The 17,629-nt window shown below is 43.6% G+C and overlaps 3 protein-coding genes across 4 annotated transcripts in view; 1 reads left to right on the forward strand and 2 right to left on the reverse strand.

Moving 5' to 3' along the window:
• The window catches only part of BMERB1 (bMERB domain containing 1), a 61,233-nt gene extending 51,148 nt beyond the window's left edge, over positions 1 to 10,085 (reverse strand). The window contains exon 1 of the mRNA XM_085302667.1: positions 9,854 to 10,085. Within this exon, the coding sequence (XP_085158793.1) occupies positions 9,854 to 9,986 (133 nt within the window). The 5' untranslated portion in view covers positions 9,987 to 10,085. The remainder of the gene's footprint in view (positions 1 to 9,853) is intronic.
• Positions 10,086 to 11,262: 1,177 nt separating this feature from the next.
• Positions 11,263 to 14,847, reverse strand: MPV17L (MPV17 mitochondrial inner membrane protein like). The gene is made up of 4 exons (XM_085302679.1): positions 14,499 to 14,847; positions 12,991 to 13,061; positions 11,737 to 11,766; positions 11,263 to 11,575 (listed from the first exon to the last, which is right to left on the reverse strand). Exons 1-4 carry the CDS (start codon positions 14,827 to 14,829, stop codon positions 11,396 to 11,398), a joined length of 612 nt encoding a protein of 203 aa, XP_085158805.1. The 5' UTR covers positions 14,830 to 14,847; the 3' UTR covers positions 11,263 to 11,395.
• A 2,576-nt stretch (positions 14,848 to 17,423) lies between these two features.
• Positions 17,424 to 17,629, forward strand: part of PDXDC1 (pyridoxal dependent decarboxylase domain containing 1) — a 32,501-nt gene continuing 32,295 nt past the window's right edge. The window contains exon 1 of one of the 2 annotated variants that reach the window (XM_085302698.1): positions 17,424 to 17,458. Coding sequence is in view for 1 of the 2 variants with exons in the window: in XM_085302689.1 (XP_085158815.1) it covers positions 17,578 to 17,598 (21 nt within the window). In the remaining variant the exon portion in view is untranslated. The other variant, XM_085302689.1, reaches the window with a different exon arrangement.

Consider the following 17,629-nt stretch of genomic DNA (forward strand, 5'->3'; position numbering starts at 1 on the left):
CGGCGGGTGCCCGCGGTCCGGCTCGTGCCCGCGCCCCCGCGCACCTTCCTCTGCCCGCAGGGGCAGCCCTGTGCGAACCAGCCTTCACGGCTCCCGCTGCTCTGATGGATAAACGGGTCTCCAAGGGCACCCCGCGATGCTGCCCCGCTCTCCTCGTGGTCGCCCCTGCCTCCCGCCGGGGTATTTACTCCCGCTGGACACGTGCAGCAGCTCGGACAAGCAAGAGTTGATCAGTCCGTGTGCTGCCGCGGCACCGAGCCCAGGCTTGCCCCTCTGGGCAGCACGGAGCACATCCCCTGCCCTGAGCGGCTCAGGAGGCCCGGTGAGCCTCGCAGGCACCCCTGGCTTTGGCAGCGAAACACGTCTCTGGGGCAGTTCACACAGCCTTTGTCTTCCCCCAGAGTCCTGCACAGAAGGGCATAACACCCGTTCTGGCTTCATGTTAGCAAAAGCCAGAGGACAGCACCCAAACAAATGATGTGGTTCTGTATTTCCCATAACCATATGTATTTTTCATAAACATGCAGCTTCACTGTTTATGCAGCTTCCTGGGATTAGAAGAGAAGGAAGTGACTGTGCAGGAAGCACAGTGTGGTGCTAATTATCATTGCTATTATTATGAATCTTTTCATTTGTGGTAGGGGAGGTTTTATTTGTATAAAATCACTGCTCAGCGTTTTACAGTGGCAGAGTACCTTTACTTGTGAAATCCCACTGCATTTTGTGAATGCTGTTCTTACTTCTGATATAGAGAAGATGAAGCAGGAGGCGAGCAGGTTGCCAAGTGCCCCACAGCAAGTCAGTGTTTTGGACACTGAACTCCCTGTCTGGTTCATGAAGAGTGATGGGATACTGGTAATGCTGAATGTGTACTGAAAGCTTCTCTGTTTCTCCCATACCTTTGCCTATAAACTTTATCTTGCTCTTCAACCATCAATACTACAAAGCACTACCACTATTTCAGCATAATACTTCCTGAATGGACTGACATGCATTGCCACTATGTTCATGAGCAGTTTTGTTTTGCTTGGTAGGGAGGCCTGCTTTTTTATTTTGGGGGAAAGACGACCTCCACATCCATTTCAAAACTGTAGCTCTGAAAATGTCTCTCCGTTATCCTTTTTTTTCTTGAGAACTGGAATTAACTACCAAATTAATATGACTTGGACATTATTTTGGAAGGTCTTCGGGGCACTGCGATTTTTCCCTGTCAGCTGTGCTCCCCAGGGGTTTGCTGTGACTGGAGTACCCAGCGTCCTGGAAGAGCTCTTGCTGACTCCATCTTTGCTGCTTTTGACCTTCAGAGATGGAGCCCAAACAGAGCTGTGAGTCAAGCAGAAAAGCTGGTGGTGTACTGTGCACAGCTGATTTTGGGTGACAGTGCAGCTGCCTGCTGGGGTGGGCTGGACTGACTCACTGTAGAAGTGAGGAACACAAGTGTGGGAGGAAGACAAGAGCCCATCTGGGATCTGGATGAGAGTTGGACTAAGGCAAACAGGCTGATCAGGGAGAAGGGCCAATTTTTGCTGGATCTGGGGCCTATTTAGCTTAAATCCATCCCTTCAAGTACTTTGGATAATTATAACCAAAGTGCTTTGTTTAGGAGACGATGGTAGGAGCGTAGAAATGATCACATATTTTAAGTCCTGTATTGATTAATATGGAAGAAAAATACCCACTAATTAAAAACTGCAATACAGAAAGTTTACTTATGTGAAGTGAAGAATGTGTAAGATTTATTGTAAGTAGAAAGTTTTCACCTGCCCATTTTGAAAAAGTCATAATACCTATTAAGGGTACAGTTGAACATATGAGCAGGTATGTGGGAGCAGTCCTGCTCTTTTTTTTTTTTTTTTTTTTTTTTTTTTGCATGTAAAATCATCTCTGCAAGAATAGGTATTTCTGTGCTTGAAATTCAGCAATCTCTGGACTTTTTCAGGGACTCAGCTTTGTCCTATGACCTGGATATAAATTATAGGATCCTAGCCTAGTCTAAGGATTGTCTAAAACTGCTGTAGCCAAAATTCCCACTCTGTGTTGGTATGGTGCAAGGAGAAGGCGAGCACCAGGCGCAAGTGGGCATAGCCTCACACAGCGCTGCGCTTCCCAACCGGCAAGGATCTGTGCAGCCCTCTGGCTGTGGCCAGAGCAGCTGATACAGGGGCAACACACTGTCCCGGCAGCTGTAGTGCTAGACCTGTGCTGTCATACACCACCTTTTCCCAGATCGTTATGACCAGTCTATACAGACATATTTACATGAAAATCAGATTTGTGTCTAACTACTTTTTACACGTTTGTATTGTCATTCTCCCTAATGATTGATGTTAAGCAGAAGTTAATCTTTTTCCAACAGTCATAATCCTAATTAAAGGGAAAAGGGATAGCTAAAAATTACAGGAGGATCCTTGAACCAGAAAATATTTTCCTGCTGCATGTTTCCACCTTCAGCTCTGTGCTATGCTCTTGGAAGCCTTGGCACAGCCAGTGAGTGCTTGGGTGAGGATCCGCTGGGGTGTGGGAAATCAGCTACAGCAGAATGAGGGTCTCAATTCATAACCCAATGTGTATCCTTATTATATTGTTTCCTTTTTTCTAAATCTTTCCTGGTTTATGTTTGGTGACTGCCCTTTGTTTACTTATTTAGTTAAAATTACAGTTTCTCCAGACATTAGCCATTCCTTTACAATATGTTTTAGGCTAAAGTAACTTCATAAATGATTCACATTGGCTGCAGCTAAATAACTAGGATGTTGGTCCTTTTCCACTGTTACACTATCAAGGTAGAAAAATACATCTGTAGCTTAAAAGCAGTATTGCAGGCAAGCAAGGCATTCCAAAAAGCTTATTAAAAGGTGAATGAGATGTCTTGAATTTAATTTTATGATTCTGAAGTAAGATGGTGATCTATTTGAATGTTCATAAATATTCCTACCTAAGTATTTATTAGTGTCATCTTATTCTGATTTTGAAAATTTTAAATTAATGTGTCCATGTGAAATAGTATATGAGTGTAGCACTAGTTTTAACATGTCATTAGCTGTTTTATCAAGCATGCACACAGAAGAAAATTGACAATGTATTTAACTTCTCACTATTTCTCTGCAGCTGAATTTCTAGTAGAGCTATGGAAACAAAAGGACAAGCATTTAATGGCAAATGTTAGTGAACCATGTGACACTAATTATGTGCCAGATGTGACATGCTTCACTGTGTCTGGGCTGAACTATGCTGAAGTATTCTGTGTCCTTGAAATTGTTTTTCTAGGGAAAATTTACATTTTTTTTAATCTCTGCATATTGCTGCTTATGATTTGACTTCTGTGCATGATAGATGTTAACTGGCAGCACTAGAGCTACAGCATCTGACTGCTCAGCGATTTTTTTTATTCCATATTCATAAATCTATCCAATTAAGTAGGCTCTGAGCTAGCAAATATTTAGATAATTTCAAGTAGAAGTAGTATTTAATTGCTTTTCTACTCAAATCAAAAAAAGTACTTAAGAAGTGGTCTCAAACTTGTGGCTTAGATGTTCAGTCTTGTCTGCAAAGCTCTCCCATTTGATTCTGGCTTTATGCTGCTAGGGTCCCTGGCGAGAGGAAGAGCAGCAAGAGCTTGCCCTCTGCGTGGTGGTGCCCCGGGTGAGGACCTACAGCAGGGGACCAGGGACTGCTGCCTGCGCCGAGTACCTGGCAGAACTTTGCAAGGTAGAACTCCGAAAACACAGCCCAGGTTGGATGAGGCTTGTTAAACTTTTGGCTTGTCCAAGATATGTTTCAAGTGAAGATGAACTGATAAATAATGATCTGTGCTTGGGTATGCCAAGTTTTTAAGTGCCTCCATTTGAAAATTGGGTCTGTACCTATGCCGAGCCTATTTGCAAAATTTCCTAGGAGATTAGTACGGGAGACTAATAAAGTTAGCCCAGAATCTTCCACTTATTCAGATTTGTCTCAGCAATTTTCTGGATAGACAGTCAGAAGGCATAGCACAAAATTCAGGAGGGCACACATCTGGTACAGAGAAAGGAAACACTTTTCATGGAGCCGTGGCTGTAGTTGGGACCATAATACCGATTTCAGAAACTTCTGTCTCTAAACTCTCCCATCTCATTTTATTTTTTTCTTAATAAACTATTTCTACATTCACTGTTCTTTTAAGCTACAGATTTCACAGAAAAAAGCTGTTACAGCATCTGTCAGATACGTTACTAATACCATGGGTATTTCATGTAACAGTCTTATTTTCTGCACTTGGAGCCAACTTCAGGGCTATGACTGGACTGGCTGTTGTGCTGGTGAGTCATTACCGTGCTGGTGGCTTTGGTGTCAGTGATGGTGGCCACAGCCACACAGAACAGATGCTTGAGTTCAGCACATTTAGATGGTGAAGTAAATGTGCCTGTGCCCTCTTAGGAGACTTGCAAATACATGGGACAATAAAAAATACTGAATTGTCTAAGTAACAGTAAGCAAAGCACTGTATAGGTAATTGCCATAGAAAAGCAGGTGTAATTATTACACACACGTAATCATTCATTACTGTATTATGATGATTATGAACTAAGCATAATAAAGCACAGATTTTGCACAGGGCAAAATCCTTCAGTGTCACTGGTTTACTGTGGCAGACCAGCTGCAGCTAACAACCTTGTTACATTTTGGATGTAAAAGTATGTGATGCATGAAATGAAGTAGCTGAAAAGCCTTAGTAAAGTAACAGTGGTTTTGCTTCAAAGAGACATCTCTAACCCGCCTTTTGCAAACCCCTGTAAAGGGCCTTGGCCTGTAGCCCTGCAGGCTTCCCAACTGAACTTTGCTGCAGTTTTGCTTTCGGCTGTGGCTGGGGCACTGGTTAGCGGTACAGTGCTCAGCTGAGAATACAGCATGCAAGCACACTTTGAAAGGGAGATTTCTCAATGCCAGAACAGAATAAGAACAAGAAAAAGGAAAAGACTAGGGATGGAGATGGAGAACTCCAGTCAAAAGGCTTGTAGATTCTTTTCTGAATAGTAGTGCAATGAGAGGGAGGCTGCTTTGCTGACAAATCACTCAAGAAGAAATGGAGTGAGGGTTTACTCTTACATAGGCACACACTTAGCACACACCTTACTTATGGTACATACTGATTCCAGGCAAGTATGCTGTAACTTATTTTACCCGGCCACCAAGTTATACACTATAAAAGGACACATAATTCAGAACAAAGCTGACACTTCCTCCACAGAAAAAGGAGCTCATGTAGTGGAGAACTTTGTGTGCATGGTTTGTGAGTCCATATGGCCCAGGCACTGTATTTATCACAGCCATCTGAGTGCTTATGCATCTTACATTGATTGTAACTGCATAAAGTACAGTAACTAAATTGGGAACAGCATATCTCCAGTCTCCCTATATCCCTGGTGACTGAACTGTTTATTAGGCCACATATTCATGCTCCCTCTTGGACTCTGATTCAGTGTTGACTTCAATAATGTAAAATAGAGAGGAGAGTGACTGCATCTAGATACTGTATTTAAGGTTTCTTCTTGGCAGAGGGGAGCCTGTGCATAGGTATTATGCCACGTTACATTCACTTACAAAGAGCATCAGCTGAGTGTGAGCACAGACTCAGACCTGCTGTCTTTTTTCACCTGTTGTTTTACAGCCTCACTTCACAACTGTCTTTCCTGGAACCCAGCACACCAAAAGGCCCATCCTTGTGTTTCTGAATTTCTCTCGTGTGCCTGCCATTACAGCAGAGCTATCCTTGGCAGTGTGTTTTTCAAACATGCTCCAGAACTCATCAGTCTTTTCTAGCGCTGAAACTTCTCTCAGCACAAGTAACTATAATTGTTACAAGTGTTTATGCAGAGGAATGATGCATTTTACCATACTCTTCACAGTGAAGTCACTGTTTTTCTACCTGGATATACGGTGCAAGCCTTTGGGCACTGCCACTTTAAAGTAATAAACTGGAAAAAAAAAAAAAAAAAAGGAAAGCAGTGTTTGCTAAGGCAGCTGTTGTTGAATAGTGTATGCAAAGATCATACAGATACATAAACAACATCCTTTGTTCTTGCTTAAAATGGATTACAGTAACTTTGATCATTGTGGACAGGCAATTAAACGTGAATTCTCAGACCGGTTTTGAAATTAAGAGAGAATATACAGTCTTTGGCTGCCTAAGCACGGGAATACCAAGCAGGAGTAGAAAGAAATATTATCTATATGAAGTGTGTGTGAAACTTTCACTGGGATTAATCTTTACAGGGTTACTGCCTACTTTTCAAAGTGGAGGTTACATGTTACATAGCAATAAAGGGTTCACAGAAGAGCTTCAAGAATGATTTAGCATGGGACTAATAGAGCTAAACCTATTTAGTTCATCTGAGGCATAAACAAAAACTTGCATATTTACCAGTACATGAATACAGAAGGTTCTTTCTTCCTGCACCAACTCTTTAATCAGAGAAGGCATAACAATATCTTGGTAGAATGTTAAAACTAGATTGAATAAGATTAGATAAAAAGTGATAATATTCAACAAAAAAATACACAAATAACTGTAGTATCTTAGGCATGTGGTAGATTCTCTATTATTTCAAGTCTTTGGATACCTTTCTGAAAGCTATCATGAGATTCAGACATTACTGCCTTGATTCAGTAAGTGCTAGAAAACACTCATTGCCCTACATTATGCAAAGATTCAGACTGAATGATCTTTTTTATCTCTGTTGGCCATGAAGACTATGAAACAGAATTTTGCAACTTGAAATTTTTCCATACATCTTCCTCCTCATTCTAAATATACAAGCACTTATAGCAGGGAATGGAGCTGCTGTCCCTGTTCCAGTTGTGGAATACATTACTCACTTCAGCCTCAAACCTACTGAACAATTTCTCTGTAAGAAAATCTTACACAAACTACAGTGAGTGCAGTCCTTCAATAAGGACTACTAACCTCTGTTCTCCTTGATATTTTACTGAAACTTTTACATATTTTTCCTTTCTGTATTCCTCAGTTCTTTCTGTGATTATATTAATTATCTAAATGCATAAAATCCCAAAGTTTTACCTCTTTTTAAAAAGAGAGCAATTAAGTCCAGGGGCAGTGGCCTTAAAGATGGAAGTTGTGTTCTGAATTTGTTCAGAAGTGGCAGATGACTTGAAGTATGTCGTGAACATCTAAATGTAATGAACAATCCCGCTTACTTTTTACCCTGCCCATGGGTTAAGGCCTATGCTGTGGGAGGTACCTCTTTTTGACATGACATCAAACTGATCTCTTTGCGAGTTCTTTGCTGCTTGTGGTTCATGAGGAGCCTATGGAATGTTGCACAAGAATGTGGATTTGTTTATACACACACTAGTTGAAGACAGAGCCAAAGAGCAATGTTTAATGTTTATTAAGCCTTTTCAAAAGCACAGTCAACTTGAACTTGATTGTTTTAGAGTACTTAAATATCTCTTGCACATTTCACTGCTCTGGCATTAACATTAGAGGCAGCAGCACTTGCAAAAAGCATTGGCACTTACAGCAGAGATTCAGAAGGCAGAAGCTGCATAGATTTCAGATGTCATACCCATATTTTTACTGTTGCGCTATACAGAGAAGTTACCCATCAGACATGGTACCAAACTACAGTCAGACAGTTTCACCTTCACTGCAGTAAGGAATTGGTCATTTTAGGCATTGTTACTGGTTGGTTGTTTCTGGTGTGAAAGAGATGGAGGCTTTCTGGTGAATTTTCCAAGCCTAGAAGTATGTGTTTCAGATACTAGTAAGCACAGGAGGTTCATTTACATTAAAGATTTGCAATAGAAAAATACATTTTTAAATTCCTATTTTATGAAATTCAGATTCTAAATCTCCATAGCTTTCCTGAAAAAAAAAAAGCTTCAACTGTACCTGATATGAATTTGTCTTCTCAATCCATTTGCTCTTAGAGAGGTCCCATGAAATGAAAATGTCACTTGAATGCATGCCCACTAGCTATTGGCAGAGCATTCCTTTATTTCTGAGCACCTACTTGATGTCTAATTCTATTCATATCATTTTGGTTATTGAAATCTGTAGTTTCATCTGGCATTAAGATCAGTGCAATTCAGTTATATGGTCACAATAAACAATTTTCTATGACTGATTTTGAAGCAGAGAGGAAAAAAAGACATCAGGATGAGCCTCACCTTGCTGATGTTTTCTAATGAATGTACTCAGTTACTGATTATTAAACTCCCATTGTAGCAGCAAGCACAAGTTTATATATATGTCAAAATTAGTCTCCTAAGCCAAAGAAGTGTCAAGAAACAATAAAGTCTCCAACAGCTAAGGAGTGAGATCCTCAAACAGAATAAACTGAGAAAGGCAGAAAATCTTTAGGAGGTACATGAATTTATGCCCACTGAGAATTTTTCCCAATACAGCTTCATTGTTTTGTGTTATGTAAGCCTGAAATTTTTGCAAGAACAATCAATATTGGTAATTACAAAAAAAAAAAAAAAAAAAAAGATTGTATATAGGAAAAGGGACCTGGGTTACTTAGATTTCAAGTACTTAGCAACTACTAAAGAGAAACAGAGGGAATGAAAGATTACGCAGAATCTAATGTTTATTGAAATATAAGAACTCATGCTCCCATTACATGAAAGAATTGTACTTGAAATAGTAGAAATAGGGAGGCAAACTCTGAAACTATAGCCAAACAAACATGTAGACAATGCAGGATTTAGCTCAAGGTCCCAAGCAAAAAGCTAGCGTCTAAAAGGCTTTTAAGCCTTTTAAAATAAAAGATGGATGTTCCATTCATTAAATACTCCTGCTGAAGAAAAATATCAGAATTATACAGATCATAAGGATAGACTTAAATTCTTGATTCTCCTGGGGCTTAGGTTTTACTAACTATACATATGCAGAGATTATTTTTTCTACCACTGAGTTGCAGCATAACATGGCATACTGCTTACAGCATGCAGCAAAACAACACTATATCACTGTCTTTGTAATGTTACTATTTTCCAGTTCCTTCTTCCAAATTAATTCTATTGTTCATTGAACATTTAAAGTATAAGCAGAAATAAAAATAAAAGCTGTAAAAAAATAAATACCTAATTAGCACACCTCATCTGAAACTTTTAAGTATAATGTTAAGACACCATGTGATAATATAACTCTCACTGAGTAGAACAGACTTTGAAACATAATCCTGATTCTGCAAATATTAACTGGGGAAAAAAATGAAATTCCCTCTTTATCTGGAGGACTTTAAACATATACACACAATAACAATTCAACAGCTATAGCAGCCTGAAAACATCTATTCACTCATCTTTTATTTTTTTAAATAGAGAAAGAAACTGCAATTTGTTCCTCTGTGAATCTCCAAGCAGGAGATTCACCTGACCAAATATAATAATCTACAATGAAGCTATCTAAATAGGAGCTAGTCCCCTGAGGGTCAGTTATTGATGGAGGGAAATGGGAACTTACAGTGCATAATTCATCTCACCCTACAACAGCTATCTAAAACTGTCTATTTGCCTCCACTAACAATAGAGGGAGCTGCAACTGAGTATCCACGTTGTAGATGTCCACACTACAGATGTCTAAAGTCAATTAAAATAAATTCCACCTTAAGACTGTAGACAGGTGCTCATTCCAGGTCTGCCTGTGCCAGCTGAAGATGAACTAACTGCAGTGACTTGTCATCCGTGAGAGGGAAGCTACCTCCTCCACCCATCTGCCAGCAAAACAGGCTGTAGAAGCAGCCCCCCAACACACACACAAAATTTACCCTCTTGTCATCTGCTGCAGTCAAAGCTATATGGGCTACCACTCTTGACCTCTGTGTTATGCTAACCAAGCTGATTTTACCTGGAGTAGATTGGGCAGAGCTGGCATGATCCTTTTCCCTGTCTAAGCCACGCAGCAGCAGGGCTCCTGCAGTGACAAACAGTTGCAAAGGAGAACATATTAAGTAGTACAGCTGCCTGCAAAAGGAATGCATTTTTACAGCCTAAACAGGCTTTGGTTTACTGTTTAGACAAGACTGAGGAATTCAGACACTCCCCAAAGTGGTTTATTATTCATATATCAAAGAGAGTTGAATCTTACCTTTCCAGTCATCATCAAGATGTGTTAAATCACACAGAACTTCAAGCTTATAGCTTAGTAACCTCGAGGCATAAAATCCCATTCTAATAAACTAAGGACTCCTTTATTAGTCTGCTTTGAACTTACTGCACTTACAGAAATTTGCACAGTTCCTGTTCTGAGATACATTTAAACGTTCAAAAAATAGTGATGAATATGTTTGCATCCAGACCTGATTCTCAGTTTGACAAAGCAGGCCTACAATTAATTTTCACCTCTTCCTAGTTTCCTATGTATAGTTACTATACGCCAGTGTCTCTTATGAATAGAAATGTTTAAAAGCCACTTGAAGAATAAAATTTGCTTATATAATAGCTAGAAGAAATTCCTTACATATAGCTGGATTGTTTTGGGATGGATTCTGGCATTCACATTACTGTCTTTCTCACGCTCTTTTTCTTTAAAATCTTAATTATATCTTGAACTTAATGAAACAATGGAAAAGTGGCAAAACTTCCATGTGCTCTTTAATACTTTGTCCCTTGAGGGACACAGGAATAAGCAGTAGACAGATAAGACAGCAGCTCACAGCACTGGGTTCAGTTAGATTCTGCTGTGTGAGCTGCTTATGACCAGTGCTTCCCCCAAGTGTGAATATGCAGCATCCATAATGAATCCCAAAGAACTCTGGCCAAAGTAAGTCATCTTCATTCTTTCTGTTATGGAAGAAGATGTACAAATCTATTTCAGGTTTGTACATTCTACAAAGTAATTTATTTTCTCTATAGATTTTAGTGCAGAATAAAGCTAGTATGCCCCTATAGGGAAATGCCCTCTACTTTTAGTGTACTTTTTTCTATGAGTACTATAGCTGCAATGCCACTTTTTAGATAAGTCCGTTAAATTTTGTTCTGCAAAAGCAATCCTGCACTAATAACAACTGTCAAGTACGACCACTGATGATTTAATGTTCTATTCCCCCTTTTCTAGCAATTACAAGTTGCTTGAAAATTAAATTACAATTAATATTTCTCCCCAGTGAGGTTGGCTGACATAATGTGCAAATGCTTACACTGCCCTGTAACAGTCAGTCATTCCCAGAGGAGATGGGCTGGCAGCATGAAAATAATTAAGTGCCAATATACAATTGGCCTCTTTTATGAAAAATAAACAGGCACAAAGACAAACTGTTCCACTGCTTATACCAACCAACAAATGTTGGGACGACTGTTTATTCTAAACACAGTAATGAGGCTGCAGTGCAGTTTTTTGGCTTTCATAAACTCAGTTTACCGATTTAAAATGGGTTCAGAACTAAAGTTCTTATTTCTCTGATGGTTCTTCATCTGCATTGACCTCCTCTCTTTGGAACCACACAAATGCTGACTTTGCTGTGCCATCTCCACTTTGTTGGGAAAAGCAAATGAAGGTAGCCCAGATAAAGCCACAGAGGCCAGTGTAAGCTGTTCTCAGGTAAACAGGGACCAAAATGAAGTTTGACAGCTGCATTGGAAGGAGAGAGAGCTCAGTTAGTGCTCCAGGCATTGTTAGCTCTTAAGCCTACACACCCAAAAACTCCCCTTACTTCTCACTGAGTAAGGTATACTGTGAACACACAGGATCAGGTTTTACGACAAAGAAATGCTGAGTTCCCTGAAACTCACCTGCACAAAAGGCCAGTACATCAGCCCAGTCTGAAATGGAAATGAGTCATTGTTACTCTTAGGGACTCCAAATGCAAAGATTCATTTTTCTTACCATATTTAGCAAAGACTAAAACATAGCTGGACAAAGTTAATCAAAGATGTTCAAATGTAGATTAAGCTGTTTAAGTTAGAGGTTGCAGTAATAAACCTCTGCCATCTTCACAGGCTGCTATACTAAGAGTTTCTCAGAAATACTATTCTAACTCATTTTAAATACAAAACTCTAAGCACAGTAAGTTTTTGTAGTCACCTGACACCAGATACATAAGCACATTTACCAGATGGGTGAACAAATGTTTAAATATGTGAACATTTGCTTCAGCAATGAATGAAAAATACCATTGAACACTATTTATTTCACACTTGCAATGCTCCTTCTAGTTACTCATACATGTAAGTTTTTTTTGAAAAAATGAACTGATAATTTACTCAAAGAACATAAGGTCAATAGAAACCTTATGTTTCTATAGGATATAGTGGGCACTGTTTTTAGAAGCATCCTCTGTAGTAGTAAAAATAATCCTTTTTACTCTTTTTATCCTGCCTATATAGTTACACAATGTGAAGAGAAATGCATACTGAATCACAGTTCTCCATTCTATTGTATTTTTCTGCTAATCTGTCTTTATTCTTGGACCTGGGAAATCTTTAAAATTCTTAATTGGCTTCACTCTGGGATAGCAGAGATAAATTTTTCCTGCGTATACTGAAATGTTAACTAAAACCAACTATTTATATCAAAGTCTTCTTAAAACAGGGGATTGTGTTTCTGTAAGTGAGAAAACTGTCAGTGAAACGAACAGGTCGAAAATGATTCCTAAAAAAGATGTCTCTATAATGTTTTTAACAGGTGTTCATGTAAGTGTTGTCAATAGCATTACTAACTAAACACTGGTGTGTGGGTACTTCTCAATATAGAAGGTAATATAATCTTAGGCTATAATTTTTGGTCTTGTATTGTAGGGCGCTCATTCTAACAAAGCCAGGTGCAAGTGTTACGTATATATATATTGTGCCTTTTTGGAATGGCAGCATTTTACCCATCTGGCAGTGGTGGCTGCTCCAGATTACCCTGACATTAGATGACTGCTGGTAGTTAAAGCTTCCTACACATAATCAAGTGAGTGAGAGAAAGGAACCATACTTTAAATATTTTATCCAATAATATGTATTTTGTGCTTTACTGGGAGATAAGGGAACTGCTTGCCTCACCTTATATGTATTCCAAAATTTCTTTCTGCAGTCTGAAAAAATGTCTTCTTTCTTCTGAAGGATGCTCATACCTAGTGACAAGATATTTAAAACAATCAGAAAACTGCAAAAATGAAAATGACCATTTTTCCAGTGATAGCACAAACTCTTCTCAAAATATATTACTTGGAAAAAAAAAAGCTGTTACGATTGCAAAGAGAAAATACTATTCTGACTGCTTAATGTTGTTAGATCACCTCTCCTCATCTGTTGACTTGGTTCGCAGTATTGACACTAGATCAACTGGAATATACTGCTTATGAGGTGATCAAAACAGGCCATGTAAATCACCAGTGGCATGGTAGTAGAACAGATAAGATGCAAGTACCTTTTCCACCGAAGAGGTAAATAGGATGAGGCATTTTGCACATTGTTGAATGGCCTGCGGAGGCCCAGATCCTCTATGATGTTTAGGTGCCCACTGCACACTGAAGGCAGTGGAAAGGAGCACTTGATTTTTTTAAAGAATTTGGGCCATAACCAACATGCTATTTTCTACCATCACAAGTAGCTACATAAAATTATAGAACTGACAAGTAGAACAGTTCCAAAACCTACTTGTTTAACACTCCACACACGGCATTTCCAAATTTTAACAAAATCTGTTTGAGCCAAGTTCCACTTGATTCTAGGAAAACAGAGCCTCAAAACCAGCTCCCATCATTACAGCCGGGGTCTGACAAAGACAAAAGCCGTATGGCTTGAAGTGACGTATTACACACGTGCTAACGGGAAATACAGTGCAAATATCCACAAGTCAGAATAGCGAGCCCATCACGGCACGTGATGGGAATCTTACGGTGCTGAATCAACACCGTGTGTGTTTTTAAAAGATGTAGCCGCTCTTCCGAGGTCACCCGCCCTACCTGGAAGAGGGGACCTGTACTGGAGAGGAGTTAGCCGACATGGCCGTAACCAGCCACTCCAAAATCTGAATCTCCTCATCCGCTAATAAACCTGGCTTAATCCAGCTCAGGTTCCTCCCTCTCTAGACACCTGCGTGCCACAAAGTTAAGAGCATCTCTCAGCCGCCACGCTGATCGCCCGCCAGCGCGCTGCACTGCTGCCCGGCTTGGGGCGCTCAGCTCCGCGGCGCAGCGCGGTCCTTCGAGGCGCTCCGGCCCTCGGGCGCGCCTCTGCCCGCCGGCCGGCCGGACTGCCAGCCTGAAACCGTGATGTCTGCCTCCCTCCTTCGCTTCGCTTCCCTGCGATGGAAAACCCCGCGGCCACCCTGGCAGGCTCATCAAGCGCAAGCCTCGCGACACCACGCCGCGAGCGCGGCCGTCCCGCTCGTTGCCCTCGCGAAGCTTAAATTCCATGAGCGCCTTGCTTCACACCGGTCCCTTCCACCATTTCTGGCGAGCTGCCTCCTCGACCGCTCCCGAACAGAGGCGACTCCTGAGGCCCTGCTCGCCCAGGAGCGCCCCGGGCCGGGCGCGAGCACCCAGCAGCGGCGCCGCCGCACTCACCCGTGTAGAAGGCGAGGACGGCGACGGGGGCGCCGAGCAGCTGGTCGCAGAGCACCTTGGCGAGCACGGCGGCCGGGCGGCGGCCAGGCAGCGCCCGCTCCAGCGCCCGCAGCCACACGTAGGAGAAGTTGCCGTGGAAGGCGAGGGCCACCAGCGCCACCCGCCGCGTCTGCGCCCAGTCGGGCGGCGACCCCCCGCCCCCGGGCCGCCGCCGCCGCCGCCACAGCTGCTGCGCCGCGTCGCCCGCCGCGAAGAGCCCCGCGTAGAGCAGCACGTTGCAGAGCCAGGGGAAGCGCCGCACGCCGCCGCGCAGCGCCGCCGCCGCCGCCATGGCCCGCCGCCGCCCGCGCCTCACGGGCCCGCGCGCCGCCTGCCACAGCGCCGCGCGTGCCGCCGCCCTCCCGCCCTCGCCTCGAGGGCCCGCCCGCCGCCACCGCCATCGCCTCGAGGGCCCGCCCGCCGCCGCCACCACCGCCGCCCCGGCGCGGCCCCGGGCCCCCGGCGGCTCCCGGCCGCGGCTGGAGGCGCCGAGCGGGCACCGCCGCTGCCGGGTTGGGCCAGTAAGCGCCGAGGGAACGCTAGGCCAGCACCGGTGCCTTAGCGCGGCTGATTATACTGGTTTATATTTATGTTATTATTCACATTTACGCTGTCGTTCACAATCATGTTACTATTCATACTCACATTCATATTTATTATAGTATTCATTTTTATTACTTCTATTTATTATATTTTTATAATCGGCTCACATGAATGGGTTATGGGTGGTTTTTCCCAAGTCTGCTGATTTGCAGCCCAGCTGCTAACCGCTCGCTGACGGCCGCTGATGCGTACCGCCGTGCTGGGCACCAGTGTCCCCGGTGGTCTCTCCGCTCCACGCTCTGCTGCAGGCACCAGGGGCTGAAGCCCACCTCTGCTGAATTACGCACAAGCCTGGAGAACCCGCAGTGAACCTGGCTGTCGGGAGGCTGCGAACCTGCAGCACAACGCTTGCCCACAGAAAACCACGCGAGCAGCAGGAGCGATGTCCCTCCTGTCGGCTCAGGCTTGACGTAGGGACCCATCTCCAGGCAGGAGGAGGTAGTTCATTCCGTCTCTGTGCCCTTACCCCTGCTGCTCCCGTCAGCTCTACACTGTAGATCCGTAAAAGTATAGATTAAAAGCGTAACTCATAGTGGACCCAGTTAAAAAAATGAAACCTCACTTTTGGCACAGAAATTTTAGTACAGAAATTTTATTAATAGGAAGTGGAAGTTTCTCAGAACACCTTTGGCCATATTGCGACTGTTTCAGTGTTCAAATGCTGAGCAGATGTAGATTCTCACTATGGAGGCTTCTGGTTGTAGGTTAAAAATGCTTGGGCAAGTGGTGGCATCTGACCCATCTAGCTGTCCTCTTCTGCACACGTATCATGTGAAGGGAAGGCTGTACATCATGATAATAACTGGATTTATTAATGAGTTTGAAACTGCTTGATGAAACATGCCAGGAAAAAATGAATCTAAACAGGCATGAGTAGCTCATAGACTGAAAGACAGCTTAATAACAAAATAGAGAAAACTGCATTGTGCTTGAGATGATACATTGTGTGGTGGCCGAGGAGCCATAATTACCCATTTGGGAACAAACAGAATATTAATGCTATCTGCAAAGTGTATCAATAAATTAAGACAAATAATATAAACAGAACTAGAGAGAGTAGAAATACGTGATAACATTTGTATCTCTATATGATCCTACAAATCAAATTCCTGGTCCTCATTTTTTTATACCTGGGACCAGGAATAACATCTATAATTGTGATTGTTTATTGCAGGCTTACTTTAAAATTCTTATACTGTGATTGTAGAAATGTCCTCTTAAATCTTTGTATCTCTTATCAGCTTACAGCACAGAAGCTGACTGAAAATCTTTTTTGCAGCATTTGTAGAATATGGTATTTGGCCTTGGAATAAGAGCAGTGGCACTGAGCCTGCCATTCTGCTTCAAATGGGATTTGCAAATGTTGGACACTTTTGATGATTAACGCATGAGTTCTTACGCCTTGTTCCCAATTCATAAACAGGAATAAATGTACTTTCCTCCTTTACAGTTTATCCTAGCAACTTTCTGAGCAGGACCTTTATTGTTTTTTACAGAACTTATCGTAATGAGGCCCTGCTAGCCTAAATGCTTTTGCACAGGGAATAACAGCAATGCTGTTTGCAAACCCTTGCTGTAGATGCCCAGGTCAGTGAGCAGCATGGTGCAACAGGAGCATGCCTGCACATGGCGAAGGGGTGCGGAGGACCTTGGACCAGCTCTACAGGCATCATGGGGGTGAGTGGCATCAGGCTGCCCAGGGCTGCGTGTCCCAAGGAGCCTGAGGGTGGGTGCAAACCCATCCCCATGCTCCATCCACTCCCACGGAGGGCCCTGCCGTGCCGCATGGGGAGGGCAGCCTGCTTGCCCAGGCCCCTGTTACGGGGCACCTCCCTCGTGTTTAATGCACACGGCCTGTTCTTCCAGAGCAGCACCAGCATCCTCTCGTGGGATGCGGAAGGGGAGGGAGCATTAAAAGGCCGCTGTAATACGTAGGTTAAACTGACCAAACTGGTGTGACAGCCTAGTGCTTTTCACAGGTTCCGGCCGTCCCTCCGCCGGGCAGCCGCGAACCCGCCGCCCCAGGGACACGGCCGCGCCGCCGCCCGGCTGCAGCCCGCCCCACGGCGGGGCTGCACTCACTGCGCACGCGCCAGTAGCTGTCACCTCCCTGTCCCCTTCCAGGAATGTTCCATAAGGCAGCGAGGGGGAGGCGAGGGGCTGCGGAAAGGGTGGTCTGCTGAAGGAAGCACGCAGACGCGGCCTTCCACCCCCCCGCCCGTGGGGTGCCGCTGCCTCCCCGCGCTGTTCCCGCGTTGGTCTGCCCCCCCCCCGGCAGCGGCTACGGAAGCTGGGAGGACGCCGCCGCCGTTCCCTAGGTGAGCGCGTTGCGCGCCGCCTCCCCCCGCGGCTCGTCAGCGCTGCCAGCGTGGAGCCGGCCGCAGCCAAGGCGGAAGCGGCCGGCGGGGAGCGGCGCGCAGCGCGGGCGCCGCCGGCTATGGACGCCTCCCTGGAGAAGGTCTGCGGGGCGCCGGGACCCCCGCGGGCGC

This window comes from Rhea americana, unplaced genomic scaffold, assembly GCF_003343005.1.
Source record: "Rhea americana isolate MKP2758 unplaced genomic scaffold, rheAme1 scaffold_10, whole genome shotgun sequence".
Taxonomy (NCBI): Eukaryota; Metazoa; Chordata; class Aves; order Rheiformes; family Rheidae; genus Rhea; species Rhea americana.